This window comes from Salminus brasiliensis, chromosome 22, assembly GCF_030463535.1.
Source record: "Salminus brasiliensis chromosome 22, fSalBra1.hap2, whole genome shotgun sequence".
Classification (NCBI taxonomy): Eukaryota; Metazoa; Chordata; class Actinopteri; order Characiformes; family Bryconidae; genus Salminus; species Salminus brasiliensis.
In genome coordinates, this window is record NC_132899.1 from 30,781,937 (window position 1) to 30,801,941 (window position 20,005).

General features: G+C 42.3%; 1 protein-coding gene across 4 annotated transcripts in view; it reads left to right on the top strand.

Moving 5' to 3' along the window:
- Positions 1-737: 737 nt before the first annotated feature.
- Positions 738-20,005, top strand: part of arhgap27 (Rho GTPase activating protein 27) — a 49,637-nt gene continuing 30,369 nt past the window's right edge. For 3 of the 4 annotated variants that reach the window (XM_072666655.1, XM_072666658.1, XM_072666657.1), the window contains exons 1-2: positions 738-883; positions 2,753-3,680. In XM_072666655.1, the coding sequence (XP_072522756.1) occupies positions 2,808-3,680 (873 nt within the window). In that variant the 5' untranslated portion in view covers positions 738-883; positions 2,753-2,807. The remainder of the gene's footprint in view (positions 884-2,752; positions 3,681-20,005) is intronic. The other variant, XM_072666656.1, reaches the window with a different exon arrangement.

Below are 20,005 nucleotides of genomic sequence, written 5' to 3' on the forward strand. Positions count from 1 at the left end.
CCCCACCCACCGCATGAATGCAGTCCACTGTGAGAACCTTGGCCTGTTATTACTGAGGTATTTCAGAGCCGGTGTGGAAATCTGCTGCAACTCAGAGTGCTGGACTGAGCAGGGATGACATTTAGGCTACTGTTGTTTTTCCCCGGCAGAACACAATTACTGGAAAAGTCATTCCTCTGTGTTATGTCCACTGAAAGGTTTACAGTGGCATGTTATCGGGCCTGTCCAGGGGCTCGGAGGAAGCCAACTTGAAGGTTAGGTCTTGTAAAGCTGGAGAACCATCGATTTTACATGTCTACTGTACCGTGTAACATGGCCTTCAAAATGACCTTCGCTGGTTGAGTCACACATCATAAATAGCTCATGAAGGTACAGCTGCGCTACAAATACACGCTGTCAATGTGGGTTTGTGTGGGTGTTGCCACTGTGTGGTGGTTTGGAATAGAAACCACAGCATTAATCCTTCTTCATCCACCCAGCACCTCCCCTGTTCCTCTTTCATTCACCAAGTGTCTCCTCCTCACATTTTCCACTTCTCCCGAAGCTCTGTTGCTCTGTTGCTGTTGTTGCCAGAGCATGTCAGCTCCCAGCGGACAGTCTAGCATCTCCTGAAACACTCCTTCGCGCTGTCAACACGCCCTCCCTCTCACACACACGCATACACACACCCACAAACCCGTCCTGCAGCATGAGCCGCCTCCCTTCTCACATTCGCTGCTGTGCTGAGCGCTACAGTTCAAAGGTTTTCTGTGTGAAACGTGAAGCTCTACGAGAACCACCAGCGAAAACCTGGGGGAAGGGAGGCTGACGTGATGAAAACACCTGCTTCTGCAGTGCTGTGGGCCAAAAGGAGAAGTTTACACTGCCATCTCGCTTGCTGTAGGTAGGCCTGCCATCATTGTGCTTTAATTTTCAGCCTACAACCCTGACGCAAGTCTGATGTCTGGTCATGTTGTGCGATTAGTAGGCATCTGAAGTGTGCGGTGGTTTGTTCCTGGGTCATACGGTGATGCCTTCTTGACGTTGCCTTGAGTGGATTACCGAAAGTTGTCGGGAAGTCATGATGATCAGCTGGATTTGGCCACCCAACCATGCCTGGTTGTAGTAGATTGATAGAACAATGGTATGAGCATAGCCGTGACCATAGTTGGAGTCAATGAAGTTGTTTTGGGAGGGTCTTAATGGCACTGGGGAGTTAGTGTCATCAACCAGTACTAGATACACCGTCTGTGGACAGCTTTAAACCATGCATAGTGGCAACTGTCAAAGATACACTGGGCTGGACTTGCTGTGAGCCACCTGATGTTGGTGGTATCAGTCCAGAACATGGGCTTAACTAAAGCACCGCCTCCTCAATTCTTCCGTTCGCCTTCCCTTCTCGTACACCATCTTGAGGTGCCACCGTTTACATGCCTAGAGATTTCCATGAGTACTCGTTTCATGTTCTCATGAAACTGCATCCACTATGCACTGTGTATTTTTGTTTGGCTGGCGTGAGGATTGACAATTGGGGAACTTCTTACTCAGCCCAGCCAGAGCGATCCTTATATGGGAATCCGAGATTGCAGTATATCACACTGGCTGATGCTGTACAGCAGACAGCTGAAGGTTTTCCTGTTCTGTGGGTTGTGACTACATTTCCCCTATTTCAAGGGCCTAAACTTCTCTATGGGCTTGGGGTTTTGTACAGGCGTTCCTGCAGACTGCATTCACTTCCTGTCGCTGGTACGGTACAACAAACGTGCCTGTGCTATGCTGCACTAATGCAAAGCTGTAGGCATCTCCCCGGTCTTTTCTGTTGCCCTCATTTCCAAACCCAGTTGACTGGACTTGACGTAGCAACTCAACCAACCACTCGGTCAAATGGAAAAAGGGCTTGCACAATAAGCATCCCAAACCTTCGGCCTCATTGTGACTTTCTGTGATGCTCGTGTACAGAAAGCATGTTGAGTAATAAGTTATGACTGAAGAAGGCAGTGTTTCATACAGTGAGGGACTGTGAGGGACTGTTCTGCTTCGAGACTCCTGGTGCTTCTAGGCAATTTCAGAAAAATGCTGTTTGGTCCAGGTCTAGGCTTAATCTGTGTCTGGAAAACCGGTTCTTCATGTTCGTAGACAGTAGGTTTGTGTTGATGAACTGTCACATAGTTGGCCTCTCCCTTTTCTTACCCCACGGCATTTGAAGTAGCTCCAACAACAGCCTCGCTGTTCCCCTTGTCCGTCTACATTCCTGTTCTCTGAAAAGACCTGGGCACTGATCTGAGGTGAGGTCCTACCTACCTGTTTCGCGGTAATCTTCAGGATGTAAATAGCAAAAAGTGATCCAGGGTCAGCACTCTTGGTCCGAGAAAGTTGAACCAACATCTGCCCTGGTTTGTTAAGTAAACCAAATAGTCTCAGAAGACAGGAAGACATGATTGATTTGACACAAGGCATCCAATTAAAAAGCAAGAGTCAAATAAAACATGCCTTACATTTCTAAACTCAGCTTGTATCCTTTGGGTTCCTGTACTTGTATGCCCCAGGGGTCAGGGGTCGGCAACAGACCTACTAAAGCAGACAATTGACAGGTGAGTTGAATCAGGCAAAGCACAAAACTGCAGGAATCCAGCCCTCAAGGACCATAATTGGCCACTCCTGCCCTAAGTGGATTTAGATGCATGAGAAGTTTAGAACCTGTCGATAAATCCAGTTTGTGAAGCGAACAGTTTAACGCCAAGTGTTCAAATATCTTCTTGTTCTTGATCCACAGCTCCAATGATGATCCACTGTGAGCCTTGACCTGGGAACACGGAGCGCTGGGAACAATGTCAGTTTTACAGGTGGTGCAGGTGAACTTCCAGTACGAGTACACAGCTCGAGATGGCAACCAGGTGTCCATCAAACCCAACGAGCGCTATGTGCTGGTGGCCAAGACCAACGACCACTGGTGGCATGTGCGTAAAGACGAGACCACCAAACCTTTCTTCATCCCAGCCAAGTATGTAACAGAGTTGCCCCCTGAGCCTTCAGCAGCAGAAGGTGGGCAGGATCCCTCAAAAACAGCAACGCCTTCCTCTGAAACGGCACCTCCTACTACAGGGGATTCTTCGGAGGTAACCATTCGAGACCCTAAGTCCATCAGGAGAGATGTAAAGAAGGACGGCCACAGGATCTCAACGTTCATCATCCCGCAAGATCTGTATGACAACAGGTTATGTGAGCTGGAGGCATCTGAGGCGAAAGCTGGGCCAGACCCTGAACCTTACGACTTGCACGTTGATAAACCCCAGGTGGATGACTCCCGTGGGGGCCCAGCAAACTCTTCTGCTTTTGAAGAGGACGAAAGCCCATACGCCGTCTCTCCACCACACTTCCTTACTGTCCATTCACACGGCAAAGAAACAGAACCTAGCTCAGCGAGTGGCGAGGCCCAATCCCCTAAAAACTCTTCGGTGGACATAGATGAAGATATTGTAATGCTCAAAAGAGCCGGTTGGGACCTGAAAATATGGAACCTTAAGGAACATGGTATTTATGAGTCGATAGGTGAAGTGAACAATTCCGTGGAGACTACAGACACTGAGGCAGAAGTTCCACCAATCTCACCTGGTTCTTCTTTACCCACTACCAGTCTGGTCTCTGCAACGGAGCAAACTCCTGGATCTCCCACAGGGGTGCCAGATGCTCCTCCAGAAAAGGTAAAAACACTTCTGCAATTTGTGCTCATGTTCCCAATCCTGGTCCTGGAATGTCTTTGCACATGCTTGTGTTTTCCATGCTGTAACATATCCTAACTACTCCAGCTCAAGAGCAAACTAGTTGAGGAGTTGGATCAGGGTAGATGGTCCCAACTGGAGTTAAGAAACTCTAGTGTTCTAACATGTCCTCTTCAAGTCCTGAAAGGCTTGATTTCATAGCTAGGACAGTGGGCTCCAACCCTGGTCTTGTTTTTTCCCTGCTTTGACACACTCATTTCAACTTGGTAAAGACTTTTTAATGAGTTAATTAGTTGGCTAAGCTGTTCCGGGAGCAGGGAAAACAATGAACATGCTGGACAACAGGCCTCTAGGGGGGCCATTGGTCTAGCTCAACAATTAGGAACCACAGATTTTGGAGTGCCCTGAGTTTCTGCTGATGAAAGGCCATGCATGGCCACTGTGAGGTGCTGTACTCAACCAAATCACAGATCACTGTTGGGAAGCCTGTAGCGTGTTAAGCTCAGCTCAGTGAGGTGGTGCTCTCTTGGAATGACTCACATTCAAGAGTAATAAAGCCTGCGGTGACGGGGAGGCGATGAGGGCTGTGCAGTCACAAGACTTGACCTGTTCTGAGGTCCTGCTTTGGTAGCACCTACACTTACACAAAGAAAATATCTCAGATTTATCATGCCCAGATGTTTACCAGCTGTGTTGGAGGTGTTTGAAATGATTGATCATTGTAGATCACCACAAAAAAATAATAATACAGTGAGGGGCTTCATGTGGCTCAGTGGTCTAATGTGCTACCACTATGGCCCGGGGGACGCAAGTTCGAGTCCAGAACCATGCTGCTTTGCCATCAGTGGCTGGAGTCTGAGAGAGCACAATGTTGGGAGCATTGCTAGTGCTAGTGCTAGGGGGACTTAGGAACGGGTGGGTGCACTGCCAAATGATTGTAATCTAAACTTTTAGTGGTGGCCTTTAAGATTATCCATTACAAAGCTGTTTGCTTCAGGGTGGAAGTTTATTTATGTAATTGTTGATATTCATTTCAGCGAGGGCCTTTTAATGTTGGTCATAGTTGTGCTAAGAGGTGTCAATTGGAGCCTGTGACCAGGAATGTGGCCAGGGAGTCTAGGTCTCTTACCCCAATTATTTTTGTTTGACAGATTTTCTCCCTTTTCTCCCAGTTTGGTTCGGCCAGTTAACCCACCTGTTCGTAGCTCCCCTTAGCACTAGCAACGCCCCCCAACACTAGAAGGGTAAGGGTACATGTGAAGGCAGCCTCTGCCTCCTTTCACCAGCTAACAGACGCCTGTGCCAACACCGCTTAAGAGCAATAAAGCAAAAGAGGGCCATCTACCCACCTGGAGAGAGAGCGCAGCCAGTTGTGCTCTCTTGGACTCCGGCCACTGATGGCAAAGCAGCATGGTTCGGGATTCAAACTCGCAGCCATAGTGGCAGGGCAATAGACCACTGAGCCACTCATAGATGCCCTACTCCAGGGGTTTAGGTTATTATGATTTGTTGATCTCTTGTCCACTTACTGTAAAAGGCGCTATACAAATAAATTAGATTAGATTAGGTTAGATTTGATGATGTATCATGATATTGAATCATATATTTATGTCTAGTTGAAATGCTACTGGTAGCAAATTGAGACAAGTCGAAAGGATCCATGTCTTGCCGTCAGAATGCAAGTTATTTATTTATTTATTTATATTTTATATTTTATATTTGTGTTTTGCAGAATCTGTAAGGTTCACCAAACTAACCTGCATTTACTCCAGCCACGCTGCTGCGCTTTACTGATAGCGCATTTTAACATTTTCAGAACTTCAGGAACTGTGTGCAGGACGTGAGAGCAGCTACTTTTCCACGATCATCATGGTTCACTTATTTCTGTGCTCTGATCGAACGCCCGGGCTAACAAAGCCTCCGTTTTAATTGCTGCAGCGCAGAGCCAAAGTAATCTACATGTGAATGGCCTGGCTGTCTTTTCTCCCTGACTAGCTTGGTTGGGCTAATGCTATGAGACGCGCACACACACACACACACACACACACACACACACACACACACAGTGCCCAGAGAAACTCGCTGACTTATCACTGTCTTGTCTACTCTACAAGATATTTGTGCCTTTTCTCACAGTTTTCACAGTAACTTTAAAGTCCAGCGTAGAGCCGAGGAGCCTGGCTTACTGTTTACTGCCATCTCAGCATCGCTAACAGCAGGCTGACTCTAAACCGACTCTAAACTGATTCTAAACCGACTCTAAACTGACTCTAAACCGACTCTAAACCGACTCTAAACTGACTCTAAACCGACTCTACATTTACTCTAAGCCGACTCTAAACCGACTCTAAACCAACTCTAAACTTACTCTAAACCGACTCTAAACCGACTCTAAACTGACTCTAAATTTACTCTAAACCGACTCTAAACTGACTCTAAATTTACTCTAAACCGACTCTAAACCGACTCTAAATTTACTCTAAATTTACTCTAAACTGACTCTAAACCGACTCTAAACCGACTCTAAACTTACTCTAAACTGACTCTAAACTTTTTTTTCAGATTGTTAGCAAAAAACAGTATATCATAGTTATCCATTAAAAGCTTTTTTGAAACTCAATTATTTATCTTTTTTACATTTAATAATATTTTTTATTCTAATAATGCTAATTATTCCTGGGGGATGGAGCACTAATCGCTAATTCAATTAAAGAATCCACAGTTGCTGTAAGAAGAAAAGGATATGGTTAAAATTAATTCATTTACAGATAAATTATCAATAATCATAATCATAATAATAATTATGTAGCTAATTTCTGAGATCTGAAATCAGGGACGGCCTCTTAGCTAGCTGAGTGTTTTGCACTATATGGGAGGGGAATGTGAAGGGGGAAGTGATATTATTGGTTAATATTACATAATTAATAATACACCTGCCCGCTGGTGCATGGTGACATCATCAAAAATAGAAGATGTTTTAGAGGCAGTAAAAAATAAAGCACATTTTGATTTGGGGAAAAAACATTTATATTTAATTTTAATTAAAAATAAAATGTAATTATAAAAACATTTTCTTAATTTATAATAAAATAAATTATGCTGACTAAATAAATTACATTTTTTGATTTCCTGGAGTAACTTTTTGATAAATCATTTTTTTTCTTTTCATTTATTTCTTTTCAGTTTTACATAAACAAAAACAAATAAGAAAAAAATTATATATAGCATACAAATACATGGGCAATGTAAGGATTCTAAAAATCTTATAAAAATCTAAGGTATAATATTTGAAATATTTGAATCAAAATACAATAGGGACCAAATTCTTCACAGAAAAAAAAATTATGTGTATATATGTTTATCATAAATAATATAATATAAATATAATATAAATAATTAAATAACAGAATATACATTCTTTTAAGTTCTATTATTTTATACTTTATAATTTTTTAATATGACAAACAAATATTAATTATAATATTTGACTTTTGAACGTTTGAAAATGTTAAACTATTTTAATGTTTTCATTTTTATTTTTTTATTTTTATTTTTGTATAATATTGTCATATATTTAAAAACAAAAAACGATCCCCTGGCCAAGCTAATACGCTAGTGATGCTACGCTGTGATGTTACATCCCTTACTGTAAAAACTTTTACACATTTTAGAGTTAAATACAGTCTAATTATTTCTTAATAAAAGTCCTTTATACTTTTTATCAGTTTTAAATAGCATAAAAGTATCAGAAATGTAAGAACTAGTACTCAGGTACTAGTACTAGAGTCCTGTATTGTATGGTATTGATGGTGTTTGATGGTATTGATGGTATTGATGATGTTGATAGTATTGATAGTATTGATGGTGTTGATAGTATTGATGGTATTGATGGTGTTGATGGTGTTGATAGTATTGATGGTGTTGATGGTGTTGATAGTATTGATGGTGTTGATGGTGTTGATGGTATTGATGGTGTTGATAGTATTGATGGTATTGATGGTGTTGATGGTGTTGATAGTATTGATGGTGTTGATGGTGTTGATGGTATTGATGGTGCTGATGGTGTTGATAGTATTGATGGTGTTGATGGTGTTGATGGTGTTGATGGTATTGATGGTGTTGATGGTATTGATGGTGTTGATAGTATTGATGGTGTTGATGGTATTGATGGTGTTGATGGTGTTTATGGTGTTGATGGTATTGATGATGTTGATGGTATTGATGATGTTGATGGTATTGATGGTATTGATGGTGTTGATGGTGTTGATAGTGTTGATGGTGTTGATGGTGTTGATGGTATTGATGGTATTGATGGTGCTGATGGTGTTGATAGTATTGATGGTGTTGATGGTGTTTATGGTGTTACTTAAGGTGGACAGACTGGTCAAACCAGCCCTGAGAGAGTTAACCTCCCCGCGACCACGCCCCCCCTCAGGCCACGCCCCTCCCCTCTCCAGGCCCCGGCCAGGCTAGCTACCTGTAGTTTCCCCCAGGAGGAGGAGGGACTTCTCGCCGCCTGAGCTCTAAGGAGCATCCGTACAGACACCAGGAGCGCGGAGCACGAGCGACCTCTCAGATTTCCTCTCCTTATAGGAGGGTAGAGGTTTGGGAACCCGGGAGCTTTGACGGAGGGGACGGGGAGGCACTTGTTGCACGGTAGGCTTTCACTGTGGATGCAGTCGTGTTATTGTTTTGGTAGGAGGAGGAGGTGGAGGAGGTGGAGGAGGTGGAGGCTGCAGCGACCTCTTAGTCGAATATCCTGCTCCACCTTAAACAGCACTGTGCAAACGGCACCATTTAAGGTGGAACGGGGGGTTCCACTAAGAAGCCAGATATTTAGCACGATATTTATCTTAAAACTTGGTTAAACATGGATTAAACTTTAGCTTACTGTTATTCCCCACTCTCTCTATCACACACTGTGCATTTGGGCCCTTAATTTACTTTAAAAAGTTCACAAAAAGTTTTGTTTTGGTGTCAAACTATGGAAAATATCCTCTTTCAGGTTAAATTTCTCACAAAAAAGCTGCACAAGAACCCAGCAGGGCTCAAATCTCAGAATTAGGACAGGTCATTTATGTTCCCACAGTCTCACAGATGTGTTAAAGCCCCGTCTGTGGGGGTTTCATGTAAAAGTAACAAGGCTTTCATACAGGAAAACAGGCCTTTTCGGCATTCCAGCTCTTCTGGGTGTGTGGAAAAGCCGGGGCGCCTCTGGAAGTCCGCCACTGAAGTTTTGGTTTCCATGGCAATGCGCTTTCCAAGGGTGGCACTCTGGTGGTGAGGTGCCATTCAGTCCGGCGGGCACAGTGTGCAGGAGTCCCGGATATGTAGGTCAGCTTATGCTAATGCAAGCTCACACGATTCATTCAGTGGGCCGGCAGACCCTGCAGCCGTGTGTGTGTGTGTGTGAGAGAGAGAGAGGTGAGGATGTGGTTTTGTATGTGTGTGTGGTGTGTATTAGAAGGTGGGCTAGACCTAGATGCGGCCTATTGTTGTTAAAACTTCTGTAGACCTGTTGTTAACCATGTCACATTAAAGGGCCCATGTCCCACATTTCCCATGCATTTTACCCACGAATGAGGGGCTACAAGTGGACCTCATGGCCCTCCAAGGGTCCAAGGAAGAATGGTGGGAATGGGTGGAGCTAAACAGCTCACGTCCATATAGGCAGATCTGAGTTAGCTAGATTTTGTGACATCACAAAACCTCTTCAGATTCAAGACAGGCCACTTTAACAGTGCTTACCTTCTACAGCAAATGTAGGTTTATTAAAAATAAAAGTTAGAAAAGTGAGGGTGTCCATACACAGGCCAACTAGGTAAGTTTTTTTTATGTGAAATCACAAAAACTATAAATTTGCAGGCGACTTTTTTTTGAGGTTTTGTCATGTATGGCCTGGGTGGACCATTGACTGGGTCTTCATACTATATCAAATTATTTTAATAAAAAAAAACAAGCCAGAAAGGATCCATTAATATAGTATTAGCCCTTTAAGTGTGCATTTACGTGTAAGTTTCTGTGACATCACAAAAACCCTATAACAGTGGACCTTTTACAGTATTTACATAACACATTAATATTTTATATATAATGGGACACATTTCATTTTCCATATTTATGCCTTTTAAGTGTTTATTAGCACAGGCCAAAAAGGTGGGCATATGTCAGCCCAGTCTTTGTGACATAACAAAAACAAACGAGTGGGCGGACCTTTAACAGTGTTTACATACTGCAGCAGCCTCGTTCTCTATCCTGTATTACATACAACTTAAAAGTATTTTAAGATTGATGTATGCAAATGAGGCCTGTTCTGATTGGTCACCCTTAATTCCGCCTCATTCAAAAAGAGGTCTGTGGCTGTGACTGGAATGGCTCCCTGTTCACGTTCACGTATTAGGGCCCCACTGAGTCAGTGTCTGAATAGTAAAGTGGAATTCGAGTGTGATTTTGAGGGCACTACAATCCCCCACAATGCACTGGTCATTTCTAGTGAACTGAATGTGAACCAGAATGCAACCTGAGTCTCTTTGTTACTAAGCAACAGACGGTAGAACGAAGTGAAACTAGCGGTCAAAGGTTAGTCCATAAACCGCTCAGTGCTTTTGACTGTTTCACATTCACTGTATTTGTGATGTCACAAAAATGATATTTCCATATAGCCCACTGCTCACCCTACAGCAGTGGAGTGGCTGGATATTCAACCGAACTGAGTGTTTTGTGCCGGGCTGCGGTTCTGGAAGAGGCACAGTAGAGGGCAGCCAGTCAGAATGCAGCTAATTTACATACATCTTTCTTAAAGGTACAGTCTGTTTAATTGCACCACATATTAATGCTTTAGGTGGACCTCAGGGGAAAAGTATAACTGGTAAAATCTTGCATATGGCCCCTTTAATGTGCATGAGGTTCTTCATTAAAGGGTTCTTCAGTTTGAGGCTCTTAAGGTGTAGAGATTTTTTAAAGACCCTAATCAGGTTGTGTCTCCTGGTCAGCCACAGTGTTGCAGCCTGATCTCACATCCCTGACTTGATTCATCCATTGACCATAAAGTCCTTAAAATATGTTACAACAGAGGAAACGGTCTGGGACTGAGAACCCTTGTTTTGTTAGGGATACGGTTCCTCCAGTTTCGGATTGAAGAACCTACAAAAGTTCTTCCCTAGAAAAGTAGAGGCTGTTACTGCAGCAAAGGGGGACAAACCCCTATTAACCCCTGGATATTATGAGAAACACTGAAAAAGTAGGTGTCCACAAACTTTTGGACATACTGTGTGTGTGTGTGGAAGATGGTCATTAATGCTTAGTAATTAGTTATAAACATCGTAGGGAGCCATAGACGCTTAGTCTCTGCTTTGGACAGTTGCGGCTCTGTTGTGTGTGTGTGTGTGTGGAGCTGAGAGATCCCTGGGGCGGTCATGGCCGGTCACTTACATAATCATAATTATGCACTGTATGATAGAAATTAGCAGAATGGAGCCACTTCTTATGCAGTTGTACTGGACCTGAATGGACACAGGGTGCCAGAATGTACCAGGACCTATTTCTGGAGCAAACATAGGACCCTTATTTGGTTTCAAGGGCCAGTCTGAATGGACGGTCTGAATGGACGGGCAGGCAAGGAGGGTCGTAGCACAGAAGCGACCAGTTCAAACCTAGCTCTTTTTGCAGCTTACCTTTCATATATGGACTAAAAGGTGCTAAAAGGTGCAAGTGGGCAATGTTCGGCTGTCTGTCACATATGGGCCCTTTAAATGGAATTATCTGTGATACAAGGCCTTTAAATTATTACAGGCCCTTTAAATGAAGTGGTTTTCTGTGATATGGGCCCTTTAAATGGGTTTTTTTTTGTGTAATTGGCCCTTTGTGATTTTTTGTGATATTGTCCCTTTAAATGAATATGGACCCTTTAAATAAAGTGTTTTTTCTGTGATATGGGCCCTTTGTGATACAGACCCTTTAAATAAATATGGACCCTTTAAATAAGTGTTTCTTTGTGAAATGGGCCCTTTAAATTACATGGTTTTCTGTGATATGGGCCCTTTGTGATACGGACCCTTTAAATAAATATGGGCCCTTTAAATAAGTGTTTCTTTGTGAAATGGGCCATTTGTGATATTGGCCCTTTAAATTAAGTGTTTTTTTTTTATATACAGGCCCTTTTAAATTATGTGGCTTTCTGTGATGCAAGCCCTTTACCTGAAGCAGGAGGGCTTTGTGTGCTGTAATAGGTGCTGTAGTATAATTTGCATGTTATATTGGGGTCGTTTGGACTCGGGCCTGACACTGGCCTTCTATATTCGTACATATGAGGCCGTTTACCCGTTTGTTGACCCTCTGTTTAAAGGGAAAGCACACATTTAAAGGGAAAGGCCACCAACGGTTCAGAAATTCTGCAGGGCTTTGAGATCTGGATAGTCAGTAAAAAGGCATTATCTGTGTTGTGGTCATGGCGACTGATACCTGGTTCCATTCACCACCTCTATGAAGAAATCTGAGTCAGTCGTTTTCTCTGCAATGAACCACAATTTCACACCAAACCCCCACTCTGAATGCGTTCAGCGTAATCGCTGAGTTATGAGGACATTTGGAAAATAGCTGGAGTTCCCCTTTAATGAAGAATGGTTAGAGCCCTTTAGTGACCTTTCACCCTCTGAACTGAAAGCATGTGTTTAAAAAAGGCCTTTTTTATTTTTTATAAATCCAGTGAAACTGAGTGACTAATGGGTGTGGCAGTGAGTCACACAGTTGCTTGTCTAACCCAAACCCTGACCCAGTCGGGAGTCCCTGCAGTTTCAGTTTCGACGAGGATCCTGAAATCCGCCCTGACCGTGAGGATTATTGTTTTTCTGGCTTTAAAGCCCATATGTGCAAACGATCTCAGCCCTGATTGGCCACGTGCTGCACCTCATTTACAAAAGCATTCTGGGCTGAAACACTCCTTGCAGCTTCAGTGTGAATGGGCGGGTATATGTAAATTAGTATTTGTGACATCACAACAATGACATTTAAAATGTGACCAAGTGGTGGGTTTACGTACTACATCAACTCTGTCTACTCAAAATCTACTGAAAATGTGAAAGCATAACTAATGTACACACTAAAAACACCAGCAGCCACTTAGCAACACCCTAGCAACCACTTGAAGTACCGTAGCAACCACCTGGAAGGCACTTTTCTACTGGTTTGTGATCTTTAAGATGCTTCAACGGAACAGTTTTATATATAAAGAGACTATTATAATCCATAAGCAGTGTTTACAACTGAACGCATCCTTTACCAAGTAGTATCTATTGAAGTAGCTAATTTGAATCTAATCTAACTGGTGTGCTATAACCTTCCACTACTTAGCTACATTAGCCTTGTCGCTCCAGTGCACAGCAGCAAACATCAGACACCATGTTTATTTAACACCAGGTTTAGCTGTTCAGCCAAAAGTACTTAAAAAAGGACAGAAGTGTGAGATATTTCCATAAAGTATATCCACTTCTGAGATGATGTGCCACTCAACACGAATTGAGGCAAGTTTAAGATTTTTAGGTTATATTAACAGCGCCTTGTTTCACTGGACCACTTGAGGCTCCCAAATAATTGTTTTTGGTTTTGGTATTATTGATAATTTCATCTTATTGGTGGAAAAACAAACATGACAAATTCAGTTCGCTGACTCTAACAAGGGAAACAACCTCAGAAAGTCTATATTTATCTCTAGCATGGATCAGTTGACTGATTGCACCACCCCTGTCTGGCAGGTGGACGATCAGCATTTTTTTGGCTCATCTGGTTTATTGTGCTCGTCTTCTGCTCCATTTCTTTCTTGCCGTGAGCAGTCATTAGTGAGAAGTGACATTGACAAGACTGTTGTGGTTTGATTGACTAGTTGAGGCTAGCCGCTAGCTCTTAGCATTCAGGCCCTAGGACTTAAACTTGCATCTGGACTGAAAAACAAGTTTGGAGTCAAGCTTCTTATAGGGGGCAGTCTCACACTCTGTGTCAAGTGTCATTTATGTAACATCCTTTTTCAGTTGGTGTGTTGTCCATTTCCTCGTTTCAGAAGCTAACTTTGGTGGGCTGATGTGAAACCCAAGGCCCCCGCATATTGAAGAGCGCTCCAGCAGAGTCGTGCCATTCAAAACAGGACGTTACGTCAGGGAGGGTACACTTCTGCCAAGTCATACACTGTGTTCAAGATAGTCCCCATTAGTCACTGGTCCTTTCACTGGAAAATCATGAGCACAGGGCAGCTCACACTACCATGACCGCTACTATCTCAGTGTCGGTGCTGTGCTGAGGATGGTCCTCCACCATGAGCGCTACATCTAATTAAAATTTGAACTAGTGATGGCCCACCAGTAGGCCAGGTTCTATATTCCAGTATGGTTAGTACTGACAGGGTGAACAGTGTCATACTGCTAATGATACTCATAAATAATGATAGTACAGATAGTACTGCTAGCTAATACTTGTGCTTCAAGTAGTGAAAGTGTTAGTGATAAGTGATAGTACTCAGTTCTGATAAATATTATACTCATAGTACTGATAGTACTGGTAGTGCTCATAGTAATCAGTATTGATACATATCATACTCAGCATTGATATTACTTATAGTGCTCATTGTACTCAGTACTGAATATCGTACTCATAGCATTGATAGTAGTGACTATACACCATACCCATACATATCACCCAATCCTATGTCCACACTGCTTAATTTGCATAGGACCCTCTCGTGCAATAGCCCCCCCATGGCCAGATAAATCAAATTTCTTATAGATATTTATTTATTATTCGTTCGTTTGTCTTTTTCTTTTCCATTTTCTAACAATTTGGTTCTGCCACTTAATTCACCCATTTGTCGCTCCCCCTAGCACTAGCAACCACCTCTTGCCTGGCAGCCGAGACGCTCGGAGAAAAGGGGCAGGTCCCCAGCTCCACCACAGCCAATTGTGCACTCTCAGACTCTCTCAGGGTCATGGTGGTAGCGCATTAGACCGCTGAGCCACTCTGAGCCCGTCTTATAGGTATTGATTTGATCGTTAATGTAGAAAGGAAGAGTGTCATCATGAAGAGAAGCGGCGATTCACTTCAGTATGCTCAAAAACACTCCCGGTTGACTCTTTTCACAGCGCTCTAGTGAACAGGGCTGGTTTCAGTCCGGCACATTTGCATGTGGGATTTCTGGTCTGCTATGCTTTCTGTTTCTCTTGTCCTGACGCTGGAATTTACGCTGCTCCTCATTGGCTCCTGTTCTCCTCATTGGCTTACTGATGATCCTGCTGCTCAGCTGGATGGGGCATGATGGGGTGGTTGTGTACGAGTGTTTGCTTGTTCAGACTGCAGGTGTTTGTCTCTGTGTGTGTGTGTGTCTTTACCCCTTTGTGCCTCTGGGCATTATTAACCGTCGCCATGTAACCACCGCCGTACACTTCCAACAGCAGCAGCGCTCGAGTCCGGGCGTATAGCGCTGTGAGGTAATCCAGGATTCCAGGCCATGCTCAATGATGTAACACGAGGTGGGGGGAGTGGAGGACTGGCTTCAATGGGTCTTCTGTGTAAGCGAGAGGCGCTGTGTGTGTGTGTGGGTGAGTTTCAGGCCCCTGTCTCGTCCATTGCTGTTTCATTGGAATAAGTAATTTGGTTAAGTAAGCGGTCGCATGCTTTCTCAATCTGGGGCCTCCACAGTCTGTCCCTTATCCATCGATTTGGGCAGGAAATTCTCTGTGGAATTTCATCAGCAGGAATCTTAGGCCCATGTCAGCTGATACTAGCACTCTGACAGCAAACGTAGAGGCTGTGGCTTTCTCATATTTGAATGGGACACATTACTCTTACGCACACTAAATTGACAAAAGTATTAGGACACCTGCTAATTTGTTGTTTCTTCTAAAATCAAGGTTATTAAAAAGAGTTTCTCCTGCTTTTGTTGGAGTAACTGTCTCATCTGTCCAGGAAAGAAGACTTTCCACTAGATTTTGGAGGTGCATTCAGGGATGGGAGTGTTGGTCCAACTAATCCCAAAATATTGGATGAAGCACCATCATCCCTTATTCCAGAGAACACAGTTCAGCTGCTGGGGGGGGGGGGGGTCTTTATACCCTTCTAGCCCATGCCTGGCGTTGGGCAGCATGGTGCCAAAGGTTCATGAACTTCTCTACAGGTACTAAACAAGCTATGTGTATGTGTGCATTTGCACATCTGTGTCAGCAATGGGTGCAACTTGAAATAGCCGAATGCATTTACTTGAGCGGTTGTCCCCAAATGTATATACACTGTCCAAAAGTTTATAGACATCTACTCGTCCAGGATTTCTTCCACAATCAAGGGTACTAATAAAATGGTTGTCCCCCTTTGCTAAAGTAACAGTGTTTACTCTTCTAGGAAGGCTTTGCACTATATGTGAGAACATGGCTGTGTGGAGTGTTTGATTGTATTCAGCCCCATAAGAGCGTATCTAAGTAAATAAAATGTGGCGTGATTTCCTGAAAGTGGCCTCTTCCATGAAGACCATATTAGTGCTGGTATGTCTGCACAGTAGAACAGTGCACCACCACTTCAGAGTCTGATCAATGTCCCTGAAGGTCTTTTACAGTCAAACAGGGGTTCTGGTCTGATCTAGCAATCCTACCCACAGTTCTGTCTGAAAGTTGTCTTAGTCCCCCAGACCCCAACTTGACCTCCATCGTTCCCGTTTACTGCTATTTCTCTAAGTACATCAGTAACTGAATAAACAGCTCCCTAACACTCTGCTATCTTACAGTCTTCTCCTGCTTAGTGGGTATCAGTTCTGTTAAAGTTCAGAGTGCTCGGCAGCTGCTTAGAGGAGCTAAGCCATGGTGGGACGAGGTTTGAGTGTTTATAAAGCTTTGACATCACCTGGCCTTTTCTGAGCAATGACCGTGAACAAGCCTCAGCCCTAACAAGCAAATTAGGATCTGAGAGCTTGGTAAAAGGTATCAAGAGCCACAATCTCTTAGGGCATGTCATTGTATATCAAAGCGTAGAGGTGTTCAGTAATCTCTGATAAACTTGTTTGTACGGTTTCTGACACTGCATGAAACATTGTTATTTATAGACTTGAAGAGAAGTGCTTTGCATACCTTGCAATTCTAATAGCAGCCGTGCTGTAAAGCCACCTGAAATTAGTCTATAAGAGTCAAGTCAAGTCAGATTTATTTGTATAGCTTTTTACAACTGTTGTCATCACAAAGCAGCTTTACATAATTAGTAATAATTACTAGAACAACGTAAGACATGAAGGATCAAAGACCCCCAGTGAGCAAGCCAACGGCGACAGTGGCAAGGAAAAACTACCTCAGAGCTGGAGGAAGAAACCTTGGGAGGAACCAAGACTCACAAGGGGGACCCATCCTCCTCTGGTCAGAACTATTTAAACATTATTGATAAAAATAACCAAACCAGATACAACAGATAGTTAATAGTGGCAGATAGTTACGAGTCCATTTAGGTTTTAACATGGTCATTAAACAGGTAGCCGTGGTAGGAGAGTGTGCCGCTAGTCTGGTATGGGTGGTGGTGGGAGGGGGGCCTGATGGTCGGACTGGTAGGTGGCAGCTGGTCTGACGCAGGCAGAGGGGACCTCAGCGGGCAATCTTCTAGCAGGTCGGGCTGGGTAGCTTGGAGAAGGTAAAAAGAGAGAGTTAGTACTGAGAGGCATTTTATGGAGGGCAGAGAATGATCAGTAGTATCAGAGTGTCTCTGACGACTCCGGCAGGTCTGACTATAACAGCCTAATTAAAAGGTGAGAGCCAGAAGGTAACACAGACACGGGAGCACCCTGAAAACGCTAGCATCCATCTGCTCCACCGTCCACAAACCTGAGTGATCGCGTGTAAGCAGCGAGACGACAGTGCCATCATCTCAGTGTACTACAATTTCCTGTGTCCGCAAACGCCTGGACCTGCATCCTTTATCTAAAGGGAAACATTAATTACCTTTACCTTGAATTACGGATTATTTGTGGGTTCTTTGTTGTTTCTTTCTGCTCCTGTTTTGCCTTCAGTAAATGAAAAAAAAGCTGCTCAGTTAGGTTGAGGTCAGGTGAGCATTTCCTCTGGGCTATCAGTTTTGTAGCATTTTACTGAACCTGAGTAGAAAGTAGAGCTCTATATGCTTCAGAACCCATCCTGCTCTTTCCATCAGCAGGACACCATCAATAAACACCTGTGATCCCGTTCCACTGGCAGTCAAACATGGCAGAGCCACAATAGTACCTCCGACAGATGCTGTTTTACTTTTGCCATGATCTTTATCTTCCTTGTACTCGAGCTAATCTTGGATGCATCTGTCGAAAATACCTTGTTCAGTTCAGTTCAGTTCCAGATCTGATCAGACTTTTTAGTTTTTGTATGCCCTGATCTTTCTGTTTCTAAGGTTTACCAGTGGTTTGCCTTTTAAAGAGAACACTCTGTATTTACTTGATTGTAGATTTTGATTAGTGATTAGTGGACCTAGATGTAAGGTGTTAATTTCTCCAACAAGAAAATAATTCTGCCATCATCTACTTTAGTTGTCTTCTGTGGTCTTCCAGGTATTTTGGTGTTGCTGAGCTCATCAGTGAATTTAATTAGGAATTTTTAGGAATGTACCTGGCTTTTGATCTGACCTCCCTGGACCACTCATCATTTTCAGTCTAATGATGACCTCCTGCATGTGTTTATCAGTTAAGCACTTAAAATGATTCTGCTTTTAAAGGAATAATGGCCAACATTGCTACTGATAATTATTACCCTGATGTATTTTAATTGACTGTTAACAATGTTATCATCAGTGAGTGGGTCAGGCTTTTAAGAAGTGGTTGGAAGGCCCCAGCGGGCAGGTGGGTGGGTGTTGGGGGTGGGGTCTGTATGGTGAACTGTCAGGCAGCGAACTGCTCTGTATGTCCTGTACTTTCACACATTTAGAGTCAGAGTATTTAAGGCAGCTGCTCTTGCGAGTGACTTCAGTGGGGAGATTCCCCCTGAGGTTAGTCTGATTATAATCTTATGAAAACGGGCCACATCCATGTGCGCAGGCGGGAGGATGGAGGTGAGGTGAGCTTCAGTGATACTGTTTGCTTTGATTGTGTGAAGTGTGTTCATACAGATTTAACAGCTTCAGTCCTCAGAACCTACATATTACTCAGTACAAACTGAGTAACACCCTTAACAACCTTATTAATAACTGAATAATACACCTTAATATTAATAACTGAGTAATAATATTTGATATTAATAACTGAGTAATATAATGTAATATTAATAACTGAGTGACACACCTGAATATTAATAACTGAATAATATAATGTAATATTAATAACTGAGTAATGCGCCTTAATATTAATAACTGCGTAACAAGCCTTAATATTAATACTTGAATAATACACCTTAATATTAATAAATAAGTAATACACTTCAATATTAATAACTGGGTAACACCCCTTAATATTAATAACTGGGTAACACACCTTTATTAATTACTGAGTAATGCACCTTATTATTAATAACTGACTAATGCGCTTTAATATTAATAACTGTGTTACAAGCCTTAATATTAATAACTGCGTTACAAGCCTTAATATTAATAAATGAGTAATACACTTCAATATTAATAACTGGGTAACACACCTTAATAGTAATTACTGAGTAATACACCTTAATATTAACAACTGAGTAATACACCTTAATATTAATAAATGAGTAACACATCTTAATATTAATAACTGAGTAATGCACCTTAATATTAATAACTGAGTAATACACTTCAAAATTAATAACTGGGTAACATGCCTTAATATTAATGACTGAGCAACACTCTTTAAAAGTATTAACTGAGTAACATGCCTTAATATTAGTAACTGAGTAACTATTTAATATTCATAGCTGAGCAACATTCTTTAATATTAATAACTGTATAATACACCTTAATATTAATAACTGAGTAACACTCTTTAATATTAATAACTGAGTAACACTCTTTAATATTAATAACTGAGTAATACACCTTAATATTAATAACTGAGTAACACTCTTTAATATTAATAACTGAGTAATACACCTTAATATTAATAACTGAGTAACACCCTTTAATATTAGTAACGGAGTAATACACCTTAATATTAATAACTGAGTAACACACCTTAATATTAATAACTGAGTAATACACCTTAATATTAATAACTGAGTAACACTCTTTAATATTAATAACTGAGTAATACACCTTAATATTAATAACTGAGTAACACCCTTTAATATTAGTAACTGAGTAATACACCTTAATATTAATAACTGAGTAATACACCTTAATGTTAATAA